This window comes from Mastigoproctus giganteus, chromosome 7 (assembly GCF_048544385.1).
Source record: "Mastigoproctus giganteus isolate SK-2022 chromosome 7, ASM4854438v1, whole genome shotgun sequence".
Taxonomy (NCBI): Eukaryota; Metazoa; Arthropoda; class Arachnida; order Uropygi; family Thelyphonidae; genus Mastigoproctus; species Mastigoproctus giganteus.
The window spans coordinates 74,848,428-74,868,484 of NC_143581.1; the positions used below are offsets into that span (position 1 = coordinate 74,848,428).

A 20,057-nucleotide genomic window follows, 5' to 3' on the forward strand; every position below is an offset into this window, starting at 1 on the left:
ATATCTATTGATTAATCTTCAGATGATTAAATTATAAAAAAAAAAAAGATTAAATTCATAACCTGACTATTTAATTGACTCACTACATACAAGATTTGGTACAGATAGAAGAGACAGTGCTGCTAAGCTATGTCCTTCCACATGTAACCACATGTCATGACTTTTGCTAATTTCTTGAAGTCTTTGCAAATTATCAACATGCCCAACAACTGGAGTCCCACAGTTTGCTACTAGTATAAGAGGTGTTCTAGCAGCATTTGAATCTTCTTGAATCATTTTTTCTAGAGCTGTTATATCCTGTATGGGGTGAAAAAAAAAAAAAAAGTAAAATTTTATAAGCACTGGTAGTAATTATATTTCTATACACATATTTAACAAATATCCCAAGATTACTGAATAAAAGTGAAAGGTGCATAACTTATTTCTAATAAAAATTATCATAAATCGGTATGAACCTGAAACAGACTATCACTCATCATATAAAATGACATTCAGCCACTTGATTTGCTGCATATTATATATCACTTGACATATATCTGTTTATCTATAAAATGTGGTACACAGACATTTAAGGAATTCAAATAATTTAAATGAGCACTGAGAAAATTTTCTCATCTTTTACCCCAATGTACAATTAGTATAATGAGATACTGTTATATCATAGATATCAATACTCCCTGTACATTTTGCAATGATAAGTATACAAAAACAATGCATAATAACATAAATTAGCTGCACAGTGATGAATTTTAATCATGTGGCTGCGGGGAAGTCTTGTCTGATCAATTTGATTGAATACTACAATGTGGTCACAAAGGAACTGGATGCAAGAAATAATTTTGATATCATATACAGGCACTCCTTGACTTGCGTACTTAATCGTTTTTTTTTTTAAATGTACATAAGTCCATTTTGTATGCAAGTCCAACCCCGGTCTTGTAGATACAAAATACATGTACAATACAGTACAGTACAATGCACCGAAATTATAACTCCCAACAACCTTCATCATGTACAGCATTTTACAATTTGTAACTCGGTTACAAATTGTAAAATGTAAAGAACAGTATTTATTCAAAACTAATTTAATCTAAATACAATACGTAATTTAATTTAATCTAATCTACGTTCAAATAACTCTACGATGGACTCTCCAAAATAAAATATTGTTTACTATACGATATGTAGTAAGTGCCAGTCATGGTGATCACATTTACAAATTGAATTTTAATTAAATTTAACGGAGATTCTAATAAGCAAAAATAGGAGGAATCTTATCCACAGGCTATAAAAGTAAAGATATACAGCACAAATTTACACTTTATTGCGACGGTAAATCGTAAGCGAATCATTTAATTAACATAATTAAATGATACGTGAAAATTGGAGAATATTTCCCACAGGTTAGCAAAATAAAAATAATTTTACGCTTACGACATAGCTTAATTAATAGTGTAACTTATTGATATTTCTGTTCACTGACATTTATTTATTTATTTGGTCATAAAATTTAAAACAGTAAGAAAATAAGCAATCAATAACAAAGAACACAGAACGCACAAATTTCAAATAACACGATATGTGCAAGTGAGGAGTGACAACTTTATGAAACTCAAAAAAAAAAATAGGAATGAAGAGAATATTCTGAAAATGTATTTATGCTTTTTATGATTGAAGATTTCGGTGAAGGGGAAACACATTCCACAATAATAACGTAAAATTTCACAGAATTCCAGCATCGGTATCATCGCCAATGCAATAAGATCGAGTTTAATACCCGTTTTTAATAGATCGCACTAACAGAAAAGCCCAATAAACCAGAAACTGCAAATTGTTTTACGGTAGTGACCACCAGAAATCTGCTTCAGAAAAATATCACAGGCGTTCAAAATTGATTCTTACACACCAAACATAGCAACAGCTTTGTGCGTATCTGCGAGTTCTGCGTAAGTTGTTTGTACGTAAGTAGAGGAGTGCCTGTACTTGGATTTCAGGAAAGCTTTTGATAGTGTTGCACATGGAAGACTGCTATACAAATTGGAGTAGTATGGCATTAAGGGAAAGTTACTGCAATGATAAAGAGATGGTTGAGTGGGAGATGGCAGAGTGGTAATAAATGGACACTTCTGTACATGGACTAATGTTATTAGTGGAGTCCCTCGGGGTTCGGTGCTGGGCCCATTGTTGTTTTGCGTATTTATCAATGATATCGATGAAGGTATATCAGGTTTAATGTCCAAGTTTGCAGATGATACAAAGGTTGACAGGGTTGTTAATGACATTAAAGACAGTATGCTACTGCAACAGGATCTAGATAAGTTGGGCAGATGGGCTGAGAAGTGGCAACTGAAGTTTCACATTGACAAATGCAAAGTACTGCATATGGATGGTAGTAACCCAAGAGGAAACATACCAACTCTGTGGTACTACACTCAGGGAGGTGGAGAATGAAAAAGACCTGGGGGTAATTGTGCAGTAGATATGAAGTTCTCTGAGCAGTGCAGATGGGCTCCCAGAGCAGGTCAAGGTGTTTTGTCAATAATATATAGGAATTTTGATAGCAGAGACAAGGAGGTGATTATCCTTTGTATAAGGCAATGGTCAGTATTGTATACAGGTCGAGGCCTCATTTTAGGAAGGATGTAGAGTTGCTAGAACAAGTATACAGAAAGGCAACAAGATTGGTGAGAGGAACAAAGGGGTGCGCTTATGAAGAAAGGCTTAAGTTCTGCAAGTTGCAGCACCTGCGAGGTGATCTGATTGAAGTGTATAAGGCCTTGAATGGTTTGAGCAAGCTCAATGCTAATGGGATGCTTCTGCTTGCTCAGACTAAGAACCTGATAGGGCATAGATTAAATTGAGGAAAGACAGTTGTAGAATAGAGGTCCTTGAGGTTGTCACAGACATTCTTTCAGATATGCCAGACAAGCTGTACTTGCTACTTGGGAGTTTAAAACGCTGATGGAACTGATATTCGGGTGACACTCAAATCAAGTGGATCCAATTTCAGCAAAGTCCGGACAGTCTGTGACAGCCAAATCCTCTGCTTGCACCTTCACGATGGTGGGACTGTTAGTAATCCTGGGTATAACCTCCATGCACAAGTAATCGTGGGTGACCACCCAGGTGTCAACCAAAGTAAGCAGCGGTCGAGGTTGGGCGCCCACACCACATGGAGGAATGCCACCCCTCTATGTTACCAGGCAGTACTAGATGTTAGATGACTTTCATCAACCGGTGCAATACCACCACTTTGCTTATTGGGTGCTTGAAGTGGTGGAACCCATTTTTAGTCTCTAAAGCTAAGTTCCGGTCAACCCTTCCCCATCTCATCCATCATGCAGTGTGATTGATGACTTTTGAGGTTATGATGAACATCGTGGCGAGATCCATTATTCCTTACATTTCGAGGGTACAGCTCTAAAACGGTGTTTGCAGGCCAGCCGCTAGTTAGTACACCGGACCGAACCGAATCTATTGGTAACTCTCTAGGAGGCTTCCGGATCAGCTAGTGCATAATCTTGCTACCTCTACTCTGCCAGATAGTGACTGGAGGGAGTCCCAGTAGTGTGTGTGTGTGTGTGTGTGTGTGTGTGTGTGTGTGTGTGCGGGGGTCATTGTCGAGGCCACATTATGTCAAGGATCTGGGTATATTCTTACCATGTGTAGGCCATATCCAAAAATTTCATTACTTCATCCACACACTTTTTCTTACTATTGAATACATCATGAATTGTCAAACTAATAGAGCAAGCTTATCTGCGAAACGATCTAAACCTCCCAAACACCTCCTAATTTATTTCACAAATATACGTGGTCTCAATTCTAATCTCAATGATGTCCATTTCCACTTGCAGTCTGCCAAACCCCATGTACTTTTTCTGACAGAATCTCAGATATCGGTTGATTCAACTACTGCTCATCTCATATGCCCAAATTATTCGCTATATGATTCCTTTTTCTTCAAAGGTGGTACTTGTGCATATGTCCGTTCCTATATTCCCTGTCAGAGACTTGGTAATTTGGAATCTCCTCTCTTCGATTTTCTCTGGCTTAAAATCTCTCTACCTCATTGTATCAAATTCATCTGTTGTCTCTACCATTGTCCCACCTCCACTAATAACTTGGAGCTCTTTGACTTCCTGTGTTTGCAACTTGACTTTCTCCAGTTCAACTTTCCTAACAGTGAGGTAATTTTCCTTGGTGATTTTAATGTTCACAACTCCAGCTGGCTTCCATTTTCTAGTCACACTGACCCAGCAGGCCGAAATGCTGAGGCTTTTCCAATTACTAATGACCTTACACAGATTTTTCATTTACGTACAAGAATACCAGACAATCCTAATCATACAGCCAACAACTTGATCTTTTTCTCACAAACAACCCTTCTAAGTACACGGTCGAAGTGAGAGGCCCTTTAGGCACTTCAGATCACATCTTGGTGATTTTCTCTTCACCAATGGAGCCTTTATCTCATGACTATTCCCAACCTCATGCTGTTTGGCATTACAAGAATGCAAAATGGGATAACCTGCGAGATTTCTTTTCTTCTTTTCCTTGGTCGGATTACTGTTTCAAAACTTCTGATATCAACGTTTGCTCAGATCATGTCAGTGAAATTATTCTGGCAGGAATGGAATCCTCTATTCCACACTCCTCTTTAAAATCTCGTCATTTATATAAACCTTGGGTTTTTCAATAAATGTGCTAAGGCTGTTCAAGAGAAGAATGTTGCATTTCGTAATTGGCTTGTTTCTAATTCTTCGGCTTCATTTTCTGCCTACACCAAAGCTCGCAATAATTGTAAAGCAGTTATTAATCAGTCCAAACTAGAGTCTGAACAGGCTAAGAGTAGAAAACTTGCTTCTTGCCCTAATGGTAGCCGAGTATTCTGGTCTCTTGCCAAAGCTACTGGCCGCAACTTTTGCCCATCTCTGCTCCCACCTCTGTCCAAACCAGATGGTTCTGTTGTCATTTCGGCCAAGGATAAAGCTGACCTGCTAATATCCCATTTTTCTTCCAACTCATGTATTAATGATCTTCGTAAAACACCTCCCACCATTCCCAACATGCTCCATTCAACGTTTCCTGTGGTCTTCCGTCAATAGGATGTCAGAAGGATTTTGACGAATCTTGATTCTAAGAAAGCTCCGGATCCCGATGGTATTTCTCCACTTGTTCCCAAAATCTGTGCTCCTGAACTTACTCCTGTTTTTTTCCGCATTTTTTAACTTTCTTATTCCAAAGGTGTTTTTCCTTCTGCTTGGAAATTTGCTCATATCCAGCCAGTTCCTAAAAAGGGTGACAAATCCCTCCCATCCAATTATCGTCCCATTGCAATTACTTCTACTCTTTCTAAAGTAATGGAGAAATCCATTAACCGCCAACTCCTTAAACTACCTAGAAACCTTCCGTCTGATCAATGATCGCCAGTATGGATTCAGTCAGTGTCGATCCATTTGTGATATTCTGGCTTATGTTACCCATTTATGGACTAATTCAATGGAAAGGTTCGGTGAAACACAAGTAGTTGCTCTTGATATCTCAAAAGCTTTCGATCGTGTTTGGCATAAAGGTCTTCTAAAAAATTTTTCATCTTATGGTTTGCATCTGTTTTTTGTAATTGGTTATCCAGTTTTCTCTCTGATCACTCACTGAGGGTGATGGTAGATGGCATTCCGTCTTGTAACTTCTCCATTAATGCTGGTGTTCCACAAGGTTCAGTTCTTTTTCCGCACTTTTTTCCTCTTGTATATTAATGACCTTCTTCCATTGACTGGAAATCCTATTCATAGTTTTACTGATGATAGCACATTGCATTCCACTTTTCATTTTGAGAAAACTTTCCCTGCTTAATCAGATTCAACTTCTCGAATATCCACTACCAATTCTTTAAATGCTGATTTCCAGGTAATTCTCCAGTGGGGTAAAGACAACTTTGTTGATTTCAATCCTTCTAAAACTCAGTCTTGTCTTATATTTCGCAAAAAGGATTTTTCTGCTTCTATGCTTTTCTTTGGTAACACTCTGATTTCTAAGCAAGATGATATATCTCTTTTGGGGATTACCCTGCCTTCTAATCTCTCTTGGCACAAGCACATTACAAATATTGCTTCCTCTGCATCTAAAAAACTTGGTTTTCTCTTTCACTCTCTCTCACCAAACAGCTGCTCACTCTGTATAAATCGCAAATCTGCCCTACTATGGAATACTGTTTCCACATCTGGGGTGGTGTCACCAAAACCTCTCTCTGGCTTCTTGATTCCATTCAGAAGAGGGCAGTTAGGTTAATTAATGATTCATCTCTAACAGAGTCTCTCCACTCGCTATCTCATAGATATACTGTTTCTGCTGCATGCCTTTTCTACAGATACTTCCTTGGGTACTGTTCTTCTGAATTGGCTTCTATAATTCCCGTTCTCTCTTTCACAACAGTCCAAACACATGCAGCCCCCAGCCAACATCCATTTACTGTCCAACTTCAAACTCACAGAACCAACTTTTCATCTTCCTCGTTTATTCATTCAACTGGCATTTTCTGGAACAACCTTCTGTCATACGTATTTCCTGAAAATTACAGTCTACAGAAGTTCAAGTCCAATATCAACAAATATCTTTAATCTTCTCAACCTCCAACCCAAGCACGGTACTAAGTACTATAGGTTCTAATACCTCATGTTTGGGGTTTACATAAAAAAAAAAAAAGATGTGTGCAACTTTGCCTTTAGCCAACGGGTAGTTGATCGATGGAACAGACTTCCATCTGTTATTGTGAAAGTTGATAGCTTAAATAAATTTAAGGCTGAACTAGAGAAATATCTGGAGTGACCGGATGGGTGTAATGGAAAGGGATTTTTTTTTGTTTTTTTTTGGGCTGATGCTATATAAGCTTGCTTTATATGCCTCAACTACTGCTAATTACAGTTATTTGGCTTTAACTGCACATTGAGATCAATGCTAAATGCCATACAACAGCAACAAGAATTATCAATGTCATCATGAAGACTCATTAATATGTGGAGGGCTGATTAGCCTTGGGACCTTATGACTAACAACTTAGATGAATAGAAATAAGATCTCAAAACAAATCATCCCTCCACATTATAGCAAAATGGAAGCGATTCATATCCCCAAGTTCATAATGATCAACAGGTGCACAGAATAAGACTGTAATAATAGCACAAGGCATAATACTATATGAGCATGAAATAACTATAATATCGGTGTAAAATTATATAGTTAGAAAAAGAAGAAACATATATAGTTAGTTGAACACAGCAGATTGATAACAGGCCACATATCAACCACATATCTCTTCCCCCCTCTAAGTTTAATCCGATAAAGTATGTCTGGTATGATATAGGCAAACAATATATCATATCGGCATAAAAACACCATAGTTAGCTCAGAAAAATAAGATACAATCGAAGTGTAAAGGCATCGATTTAATTGTATCTCATATTGTGACTACCTTCACAATGAATTATCAGTATTACACTACCCTGAATAAGTAATGCTTCACTAATAGAGAAGACTATTTTGTTACTTATTCTCAGTGGGCACCACTACCCAGACGGCACTGTTTCAAGGCTTGTTGGCCTATCATCGGTGGGTGGGCAGGTACCCTGCTGGTGTTGCAATCATGCCAGCCAAGTTGTGAAGTTAATTCCACAATATGAGAGATACCAACAGGTGTACAGAATAATACTGTAATAATAATGTAAATGCACAAGGCATAATACGATATGAGCATGAAATAACTATATTATATTGGTGTAATTATATAGTTAGAAAAAGAAGAAATATATATAGTAATTATAGTTAGAAGAAAGAAAAAAACTGCATGGAGCTCATATAAATTATCAGGCAATTTATATGAGACCCATATACGTAGATATAACTTTTCTGCAATAAAGTCACAAAGGAGGTTAGGAAAGCTAAAGCAGATAAGACACCACTGGCGAAGTATACAAAGAAAAACAGCAATAACTTCTTTACCTATATAAAACTATGTATATAAATATTTTATATACATATATATAAAATAAAGCATACATTTTTAGTTAGTATATATAGTTGATTTTAAACATATATTTAACTTTTTTACCAGGTAACCTCCTTTAAATTTACCAGAATCTATTTTTAACTCGTCATGGCACATAATAGTCATTGCTGTTAATGTGCCAGTAAAATTGTGTACCAAACTAAACTTGGTTACCACAAAATCATTTAGTTTCCTGTTAGAATTTGATAAACTTCTGGCATCCCCTTTTCTAATGAATTCCTCATGTGTTAGTGTAGATGCAGTAATACCTGTTCAGTTTGAAAACTAGAAGGAAGAGGATAAATCACATTGACACACTTAATATCAATGGTTTAACTGCTGATGATCCCACTCAGGTTTCTGACAAACTGAACAGGTATTTCTGCATCAACACTCACACCTGAGGAATTCTTTAGAAAAGGTGATGCCAGAAGTTTATCAAATTCAAATTCTTTATCAGGAAGCTAAATGATTTTGTGGTAACCAAGTTTGGTTTGGTATACAATTTTACTGGTGCATTAGCAGCAATGACTATTGTGCCAAGGCAAGGTAAAAATAGATTCTGGTAACTTTAAAGGAGGTTACCTGGTCAAAAAGTTAAGTATATGTTTAAAAGGCGGTATATATTTAAAAATGTATGCTTTATTTTATATATATGTATATAAATTTGTAAGTTCTAAAAAAGGTAAAAACCGCTGATACCTTGTCATTACCAGATAAAATCTGAGTGTATAAGGCTCAGTAAGTCACATGGTTAAAAGTGGTAAAACACGTATCATTAAAATCTGGGCACTCGATTAAAACATGTCTCAGAGATAAAACTGTGTCAGATGACTCACATATAGGAGAGAGTCATCAGCCCTCAATGTGATAATTAAAAAACAGTGCCCTGTTGTAACTCCTACAACTACTCCGACCTTCGTCGTTGCACAGCACATCCCAGCAGCAAACATTCTCCATACATACCCCTGCCCATCTGATCGGAACAGGATGTAGCAAGATTCTTGCACCAAGCATGGTGAGACTGTTGCACCAGGCAAGGTGAGACTGTTGACTGCAGTTGATGTTTGGCTTACAGCACCACCCTTTCATAAAAACTGAGACTGTGGAGCTCTGCACACAGAATGTTCGTATAGACATCAACCTCTACTGATGCTTTAAACTCAAGGTTGATGCAAGATTGTTGTCCTGCCTATTTGAGTACTCTTTGGTTACATCAGGTAATCTTCCACATTCTTCCATTTAGTTTCCTGATGATTGGGGGGGGGGGGGTTGATGTAGGTTATATTGCAGATAGCCTACATCAACTTTGAATGATGTAGGCTATCTGCAATTTACTATCATGAATTGATATTCGGTGATAACACTCCTCTTTGTACCAGTCAGCTTGGCTCTGCATACAGTGATGAGAACAGTTAAAAGGTCTGAGTCACATATATATCTATGAAGGTCCAATAGACTATGAAAGCAAAGGCAGGTGTCTGGATACTTTTTTGAAAGAATATCACTGTTTTGCTAAAATGTGCTGCATTAAACAATAGAATTATTATATTAGAATCATTATTACAATAATTAAATCACATTTACCATTTTATACTGGGAACCAAACATAGTATTGCAGGGGACAGTTATAAGGCAAGACAATGGAAGTCCTAGCTGCAAAAAAATAAAAATAAAATAATATCAATAATAATAATAATAATAACAATAATAATATGTTATTAGTAATATTTTAGCCAATTAATTTTACTTTAAGCTGAATTCAAGTTTAAAACAAACTTAACAAATGAAAATAAATCCAAAGTAGAGGTTTTAACTTGATTAAACTCAAATGATGGATTCTCAAATTTTGATTGTAACGAAATCTCTGTTTTAAATAACAATTCAGAACCCTAGTTATTGATTTCTGGGTTCTCTGAAATCTAAAATAAATTATAAAATGTAGATTTCCTGTAAAAATTAACAAATTACCAATACAATTTTCATATTTATATAGTTTAATGCACATTTTAAGTTTGCTTTCAATTTTTCACTATCTTATAATGAAAAATATATAATAAGTAACTTAATTAAAAAAGGACCCCATGTAGTTATGTTTATACTGTTGTTTGGTTCTGTTTTAAGTTTTTTTTTTTTTTTTTTTTTCCCACAATTGATTAGTGTGTTTCAACCACAAAAAAAAAAAAATTTAAATATTCCTATGCAGCCACATATGCTTCTAAAGACTATGATGACACCAGGCTTCTTACATGATGATGCTTACTTTACAAACAATGGATGACAGTTAAGAGGTATAACACAATGACAGTCCAAAACTAAATATCAAAATAATATTTGATGAAAACCAATACAGCTAATATTTTGACTATACTAAAGCAAGAAATATAACAAAACAATGAGAAATTACAAAATAGTAACAAGATGCGGAAAAATAACAAAATAGTAACAAAAACATTGAGAAACACAAAACATTAAGAAATGTTGATGACTGATCGACCAAGGAATATGCAAAGTTGTTTAATACAAATTAACTACAAAGCTACTTAATAATTTGTAAATGATGATGAGAAGGTGCATATGATTATCATACTTCACAATGTGAAAGTGCCATCAAGGTGGAGGGGGAAGAATTTTAGTTTTCCCACCACTATTGTAATGTTCTCTGCAAAACCCTTCACACCTTCTTGCAGAACACAGTTTGAGAAACACTAGTTAAGAATAATATAATTTAGTGAAACAATATAATTTATCAAAATTTTGAATAAAATGAAAAATGATTAAAAAAAAAAAAAAAAAAAAAAAACACTACAATTCTAATGTCATGAGAGGACTGAACATTGCATAAAGCACATACAGTCCATTTCGGTTATTTGGGACACATCAGGACTAGTGCATTTTGGCCCGATTAAGCGGCTGCCCCAATTATCCGAAGTTTCACATAAATAGTTGAAAATACAATGTACCCCCCCCCCTTACAATTGGTTCACTGTACAATCAAATCACGTTACGACAAACTCACCATAATTAAGCACCGTTCACAATACAATGTGTAGTAAGTGCCGGTCATTGTGATCACGTTTGTGAATTGAATTTTAATTCTATTGAACAGCGATTCTAATTAGAGAAAATAGGAAGAATATTATCCACAGGCTATAAAAGTAAAGATATATTAAGCACAAATTTACCCTTTATTACCTTACCAATTATAAAATAAATGATACGTGAAAATCGGAAGAATTAATACGTATTGTAATATGTACATACTAATTAGTTGACATTTCTGTTCACTGACATTTGTTGGTGGGGGTAAAATTTAAAACAGTAAAAAGATAAGCAATCAATAACAAAGAACGTGGCACACACAAATTGCAAGTAACACCATACGCACGAGTGAGAACGGAGTAACGAGTTACAAAGCTTTAAAAATAGGAATGAAGAGAAGATCTGAAAATTAATTTTTTTTATGATTGAAGATTTCATGGAGGTGTAAACACATTTCACCATAATAACCCACAGAATTCCAGCTGTCGGTATTATCACAAATTCAGTAAGATGGAGTTTACTGTCCATTTATGATAGATTTCAACTAACAGAAAAGCCCAATAAACAGGTGACTGCTAATTGTTTTTATTGTTTTATGGTTGTGACCTCCAGAATTTCGACCAAACCACATGGTACCGTCGGAGACAATCGTAGGGTAATCTCTGGTGCCGCGGTCTCCTGCCCCGATTAAACGGCATGCTGTCCCAATTAAGCAAAGTAAACCCTGGCTATTTTCTCGATTGGTTTCTGTTTTTAAGATTTTCCCCAAATAAACGGCTGCCCCGATTAACTAGTGGCCCAAATAACCGGAATCCACTGTACTTTCTTCTAGGATACTCTGCAAGCACTATTGCATATGTCATTTAACTATAAATAGAACAGCCACCAAAGGATTCCAGTACCTGTTTTCATCTTTATGCCTATGCACACATCCACATGTGTGCATAGGCATAAAGATGCTACGTACAGTCAATGATGGGTTTGGGCATGAATGTGCAGACAATTTGTAAAGCTTAAAAAAAATGCACACTTTAGAATGGCTTGTTTTCATACCACAAATTGAACAATGAGCAAAGATAAAGTTGTATGGACAACTGAGGAATGATTTGTAACAAGACTTTCCCAAATATATACAGCAATACCCCGCTTAGCACGGCTTCAAACAGCATGGGTTTCACTATAACACAGTTTTCAATTAAGTTTAAGTCAAAAATTTACTGTACATATTAAAACTCATTCAATAGCCTAGACAGGTACTATACATATATGCTGCATTGTCGTACCCTAGGTACAGTACATACATGCTGCGGTGCCAACTCTATTGTCTACCATGCACATGTGACAATAGCTCCTTTCAGGCAGTCAGCTGCAATGTGCAACAGTGTTCAGTATTCTTAATTCCATCCTGACGAGACAACATGATAGTTTTTCAAACATTTCATTTCAAAATTTATTTTTTAACCCTTTAAATATGATCGAAAATATATCTGCACCTTGGCTAGAAATCACTGCCAACAACATGTGTTCTGTTTGGCAGAATGTTTGTTAAATAGGGCAAAACAAATTCACTGGTTTTGAATCACAAGTTCAGATAATTGCCAAAGACATTGTGAAGGTTGGAAAAGACTTGGGATTTTAAACTTTGGACACTGCCAATGTACATGACTGCACTGACTCACATGCGACTTATACGATGCAACTCTCCTTGAAATTGACGAGAAAACTGCATATGCAGAAGAGGAAAACAATTCTGAAGTGCCACCAAAACAATTTTCAACAGAAGAACTGAAGAAAGTTTTTTTTTTGGGGGGGGGGGGTTGACATGGCCTGCAAGATGATTACGAATGGAGATCCAAATGTTGAACATAGCATCAAGATACGGCAAATTTTACAAGATGGGATTCGATGCTACAAAGACTTGTACGCCGAGAAAAAGAAGAGATGGCTTCACCAGACTTCATTATTGAAATACCTAAATAAACAACTGCTTTTTTTTCTCATCTCTCATGATGTTACCTTTTCATTAATAAAATTTTTGCAATTTTTTTTTTTAATTTCAAATCCTTTTAATTGGCTATCAAGTGCAAATTGTTTATAGATTTAGTATAATTTGTTTATAGCCTGTTTCTCTGCTACGCATTAAATTAAAACCCATTATAATTATACCTCAATCAGCACAGTTTCATATAACATGGAATAGTTTCGGTACCAATTATCAGTGATATGATAATTGGTATGTTCATATAATTGCATTAGCAGAGGCATATGATGCAAGAAAGCAAGCTTATTCAGCATCAGCCAAAAAAAAAAAAAAAAAAAAAACCCCACTCCCATTTCACCCATCTGTTCGTTCGAAATACCTGTCCAGTTGAGCTTTAAATTTGTTTAGGCTATCAACTTCAACAACAAGTGATGGAAGTCGGTTCCACCAACCAACCACCCGCTGGCCAAAGGCAAATTTCCGCACATCTATCCGACATCCGTCCTTCCTCAATTTGAATTTATGCCCTCTGAGGTGATTATTCTGAGCAAGATGAAGAATCCCACTGGCATTGAGCATACTCAAACCATTCAAAGCCTTATACACCTCTATCAGATCACCTCGCCGGTGCCTAGTCTCCAGACTCTGTAATTTGCAAAACTTAAGCCTTTCTTCGTAAGAGCAACCCTTTGTTCCATTCACTAATCTTTTTGCCCTTCTCTGTACCCGTTCCAGCAGTTCTACATCCTTCTTGAAATGAGGCCTCCAGACCTGTATACAGTACTCAAGATGTGGCCTAACCATTGCCTTATACAAGGGAATAATCACCTCCTTATCCCTGCTAGAAAACTTCCTGTATATCATTGACAAGACACCATGAGCTACTCTTGCAGCTCTGCACTGCTCAGAGAACTTCATATCTGCCTGCACAATTACCCCCAGGTCCTTTTCATTCTCCACCACTGTCAGTGTAGTACTGCAGAGTTGATACGTTGCTCTGGGGTTACTGTTTCCCATATGTAGTACTTTACATTTGTCAATGTTAAACTTCATTTGCCACCTCTCAGCCCATCTGTTCAACCTTTCCAGATCCTGTTGCAGCAGCATAGCGTCAGTAGTGTCCTTAACGACCCTGCCAACCTTTGTATCATCTGCAAACTTGGACATTAAACTTGATATCCCATCATCAATATCATTCATAAACACCGAAAACAACAACGGACCCAACACTGAACCTTGAGGAACTCCACTAATAACATTAGTCCACGTTGAGCAGTGTCCATTGATTACCACTCTCTGTCTTCTGCCACTCAACCAACCCCTTATCCATAGCAGCAATTTGCCTCCAATGTCACACTGCTCCAATTTGTGCAGCAGTCTTCCATGTGCAACAGTATCAAAAGCTTTTCTAAGATCCAAATATATAATATCAAAGTTATTCCCTGCATCCAGTTCTTTTGTGACTACATCATAGTATCCAATCAAATTGGTCAGGCAAGACCTGCCCTTAACAAAACCATGCTGCGTCTGAGCTATAACTGAATTCTTGTCTAGATGATCCTGCAGTGCTTCTTTAACCAGTGCCTCCATTAATTTACCTGGAACAGAAGTTAAACTAACAGGTCTATAATTACTTGTGTCAGCCTTTGATCCTCCTTTGTGAATTGGGGTTACATTTGCACATCTCCAGTCTATGGGTACCTCCCCTGAGTCCAAAGAAGCTCTCATAATTATGGCTAGGGGTTTGCATACTTCCTTTGCTGCCTCCTTTAATATAACTGGATAGATCCCATCCACCCCAGGTGCCTTTTTTATGTTTATCCTCAACAATCTCTCCTCCACTTTCCTCTCAGTTATTACAAAATCATCCAGCTCACTGCCAATGTTTACTTTACCTACATCATTCTCCTTCCTGAATAACTCCTCATGCGTGAATGTAGATGCAAAATACTCGTTTAGATTGTTAGCCACCTGAGCAGGATCCTCAACTGTTGAACCATCAATATCCAGTGGACCAATCTGATTCATCCCTTTCCTTCTCGAGTTCAAATATGTAAAGAACTCTTTTCTGTTTTTCTTTGCATCCTTTGCCAAGGATTTTTCGTAGTCTGCCTTTGCCTGCCTAATCTCCTTTGTGACTTGGTTACAGACCAACTTATATCTATCATAGGCTTCCATGTCACCCATTAATTTGTATGTATCCCATGCATTTTTCTTCTCTGCCACATGTCTCATTAATTCATCTGACAACCATTTAGGCCTAAACCTTGAACAATATTTCTTAGTTGGTATGTAAAGCCTGGTAGCCTCCAAGATTAGTTCCTTGAATGCTTCCCATTTTGAGTTTGCTGTTGGTAACATCATCAGTTGGTCCCACTGTATAGAATTTAAATACTGTCTCAGACTATCATAGTTGCCTTTACGAAAACAAAAACCCTTCCCTTTACCTCTGATGGTAGTTACCTCCTTGAGTAAATCCCACTTCAACACACTGTGATCACTGCCACCTAGTGGTTCATTTATCTGCAGATTCTTAATGCATGAAGAATCACTACTGATAATCAGATCAAGAGTATTGCTCCCTCTTGTTGCCTCACGAACATGCTGATGTAGAAAACAATCATCCAATAAATCCACAAAAGCCTTGCTAGTGTGCGAGTGACCAATCCACAAATTGCAGTCAATATCTGGGAAATTAAAATCCCCCATTATAAGACTCTCTGATTTACTGGCCCACTCTATTTCCCTGTACAATATCTTATTATACTCATCAGAGTCATTAGGCCTATAGCACACTCCTACTCTCAATTTTGATTTCCCTATGCTTATGTCACACCAGACTGACTCGACACTGCCCTGTCCATCGATGTCGACTGGCTTCACTTCCTTGGACTTTGTGTTTCTTAATTAATAGCATAACCCCTCCTCCCCTCCTGTCCTGTCTATCCTTTCTATACACATTGTACTCTCCAAATTCCAGTTCTGCATCCCTTCTATCTGTGTGACACCACGTCTCTGATATCCCAACAATATCTGCCTTTGATGTTTTGAGCAATACCTCAAATTCATCAAATTTATTTACCAAACTCCTAGCATTGGTGTACACGCAGGTATACATACACCTGTTTCTATTCTTAGCTACCCTAATACAACCCATGTGTTTACTTGTACCGCAATGACTATCAGCAGTCTCTGAAATATCCTGCATCTTGTTTTCCAGGCTTCTGCTCATTTCAATAGAAGCAGTGCAAGAATCACTTCCACCTCTGCCAGTGTCTACTGTTAATCTATTAGTCCTTGTATCCCCCCCAACTAGCAGTTTTCCGACCCACCTAACACTGCCTCGACAGCATCAGCAAAAATTCTTGCACCCTTTCTATATAAGTGTATCCCATCCCTGTAGAAGCAATCTCTCCTGTTAACAAGTACAGTCCAGGCTGAAAAAAATTCTACCCCTTGAGCCTTGCACAATACCTCCAGGGCCGAATTGATCGACAAGGCTCTCATCATATACTCCCTCCTATCGTGTCTGGGCAGAATTGCAGACACTTTCAAGTTCAACCCTAATTCACGGCTTTTTTTCAACAGTGACCTGTACTTGCTAAGTAATTCCGCCGGTCTCCTACTCTTAATATCATTAGTGCCAACGTGTACAACTATATCACCTTTTGTGCCCTTAAAAGATGATATCCGCTCTACAATGTCATCAACCTTTGCCCCTGGCAGACATACCCTGGTCCTATTCCACCTATCCTTTTTACAAAGCATGTTCCCCGTTTCCCTGACAATAGAGTCACCAACAACTACTAGTTCCTGTGGGACCAGCGCATTCTGCCTAGGGGGCTGCCTCTGTGTTGCCTGATGACCAAGTGCAAGCTCTGGCGTTAATGTGGGCAGCTGAGAGCTTGATGGGCCCCTCAATTTATTTCCTTCGAGGGCATCCACCCTGTCCTTCAAGCTCTCATAAAGGCCCATAACAACGCTGAGTTGTCGCCTGATTTCCTTGCACTCCTTACATCGTGCACACACAAAGACATCCCCCTTGGCAGTATCATGTCCCGTAACCGACTGCTCCGCAAACATCAAGCAAACAGTGCATTTTAAAAGACTGTGATTCAGAGGGCAACTGCCCCCCTCAGTTCTCCCCTGAACCACAGCACTCCCATTAGCTTGAGCCTTTTGCTTTGCTGCTCTGGTCAGAGTCATGATTCCGATTTAATTCAATAAAATTCAAAACAAAAATTAAATCAAACATAATCAATCAAACAAAACAAAAATTAAATTAAACAAAAATAAAATTAAATTGGTATGATAATCAGTGATATGCGGGGTATTGCTGTATATATATATATATATGCAAAGCTTGATAATGCTTGTATTCAAATCACTAATTCCTAGCAAATGCAGTATGAACACAACTTGCTCCAACAAAGAGCATACAGAAACTTGTCACACTGAGCTTCTACAAACTGACAGCAGGTAGGACCAAACAACTCACATGGTGCAAATATATCTCTTCCTGAACACAGAAATGAAAACACATACAGGTACTTAATCTTTCACCAACTGTTTATAAAGTTACAAATCTTTTACAATCTACTACATAAAACTCTGTAAAAGAGGAATACAAACACAATTAGGAATGTCACAAATATGTTTGCTGAGAGACTGGACAATAGGAAGGTATCACTGAAATATTGCAAGATAAAATGCAAATGATCACAACCCATATGAGAAGAGGATAGACACTGAACATTTTGGTGATGCAATCACGTCATATTACCTTAGGAGTATTAATGCCTAAAAATTGATCAGAATGGATCTGCAATCAGCATGCCTTATCATGGGTATCTTTAACTTTCCAGTTATTGACTGGACCTTGAGGGCTGGCAGCTCACTCTGCACAACATTTCTTGATAACTACATTCTATACTAAGATGTTAAAGAGGCAATAGGAGAAAGCAATATTCCTCTCATCAGTATCATGTATTATGACTCTTCAAATACAGGAATCTCATGATGTAGGATTAATTCAAAGAAATAACGACAACTATCAAGGGAATATTGAAAGCATATTATTTTCTCAAAGACAATTACAATGGCCTTAGACATTTTCTAAAAATTCTTGCCAGTGGGACCAACTGATGTTAAAATCAGATGGTCAGAGATTTCCATGTTCAAATGGAAAGTGACACCAACTGATATTAAAAAATGGAAAATGTTTGGAGAAGTATTCACAAAAGATTGTAAGCATTTTATATGTTTTAACAGTTACCGTTCAAACTTTAGTCCAAAAGATGTCATATGAACTAATGAGTTTAGTGGCAGAAAATAAAAATGCACAGGATGATTACAAATTATTAGTGGACATGGAATCCTACACTGAGTATAGCCTGTAAAGAAATTACTCTGAAGGTTAGGCATGTTAAAACATTATGAGAAATCTTTGGCTAAGAATGTAAAGAATTCTTTGCCGAAATTAACACTTAAAGCAAAGGGATAAATACATTGATCCACCTCATACATAACGAATGATTACTAATGACCCGTATGCAGGTTGTTGACAAAGTGAACATATATTTTGAATCTACATTTGCATTTGAAAAAGTCTCTAGAGATGTAATATCAAAAGTCTATCTAATATTGATTGGGAGCTAAGCAATTTTATGATAACTGATGGAATCTATCTAACTATATTAGAGCAGCAGCAAAACAAGTAATCAAACATTTGATCATAACAATGAAAGCATCGTTGAATTCAAGTATGAGAGCATCCTTCAAAATTTGTGGCATGCACAAATGAGATAAGGAGTAACAAGATTAAAAAATAGGATTGAAGAGAAGATTCTGAAAATTTATTAGTATTAGTAGAGGCATACATTGCATTAGTACAGGCATACAATGCAAGAAAGCAAGCTTATGCAGCATCAGCCAAAAAAAAAAAAAAAAAAAAAAAAACCCTCCATTTCATCCCTCCATTCGTTCCAAATCCCTGTCCAGCTCAGCCTTAAATTTATTTAGGCTATCAACTTCCACAACAAAAGATAGAAGTCTGTTCCACCAATCAACCACCCACTGGTTAAAGGCAAATTTCTGCACTCTATTCTACTTTGTACAACTGTTTTTCCTCAATTTGAATCTATGTCCCCTCAGGTTCTTAATCTGAGCAAGAAGAAGAAGAATCCCCATCAGCATTCAAGCTTGCTTAACCCATTCAAGGCCTTATACACCTCAATCAGATCACTTCTCAGGTGCCTACTATCCAGACACTGCAATTTGCAGAACTTAAGCCTTTATTGGTAAGAGCCCCCCTTTGTTCTCCTCACCAATCTTGTTGCCCTTTTATGTACTTGTTCTAGCAACTCTACATCCTTCCTAAAATAAGGCCTCCAGACCTGCACACAGTACTCTAGGTGTGACCTGACCATTGCTTTATACAATGGGATAATCATGTCCCTGTCAGCAAAATTCCTATATATCATTGACAAGACACCATGACCTGCCCTGGCAGCCCATCTGCACTGCGCAGTGAACTTCATAGTTGACTGCACAATTACACCCAGGTCTTTTTCACTTTCCACTTCCCTGAGTGTAGTACCACACAGTTGGTACGTTTCTCTTGGGTTATTGCTACCCATATGCAGTACTTTGCATTTGTCAATGTTAAACTTCAGTTGCCACTTCTCAGCCCATTTTCCCAACTTATCATCTGCAAACTTGAACTTTAATCCTGATATACCTTCATCAATATCATTGATGAATACACAAAACAATAATGGGCCCCCCACCGAACCCTGGAGAACTCCACTAATAACATTTGTCCACGAAGAGCAGTGTCTACTGATTACCACTCTCTGTTGTCTCCCACTCAAACCATACCTTTATCCATTGTAGCAACTTACCCTTAATGCCATACTTCTCCAATTTGTACAGCAGTCTTCCATGTGCAATAGTATCAAAAGCTTTCCTGAAATCCAAGTACAGTCAGTC

The 20,057-nt window shown here is 37.3% G+C and overlaps 1 protein-coding gene across 3 annotated transcripts in view; it reads right to left on the minus strand.

The window, feature by feature from the left end:
- The window catches only part of LOC150083001 (pyridoxal-dependent decarboxylase domain-containing protein 1), a 395,987-nt gene that overhangs the window by 270,755 nt on the left and 105,175 nt on the right, over nucleotides 1–20,057 (minus strand). For all 3 annotated transcript variants that reach the window (XM_090377732.1, XM_090377731.1, XM_090377730.1), the window contains exons 7-8: nucleotides 9,632–9,700; nucleotides 91–297 (exon numbers count right to left, since the gene is read on the minus strand). In XM_090377732.1, coding sequence (XP_090233858.1) covers nucleotides 91–297; nucleotides 9,632–9,700 — 276 coding nt within the window. The remainder of the gene's footprint in view (nucleotides 1–90; nucleotides 298–9,631; nucleotides 9,701–20,057) is intronic.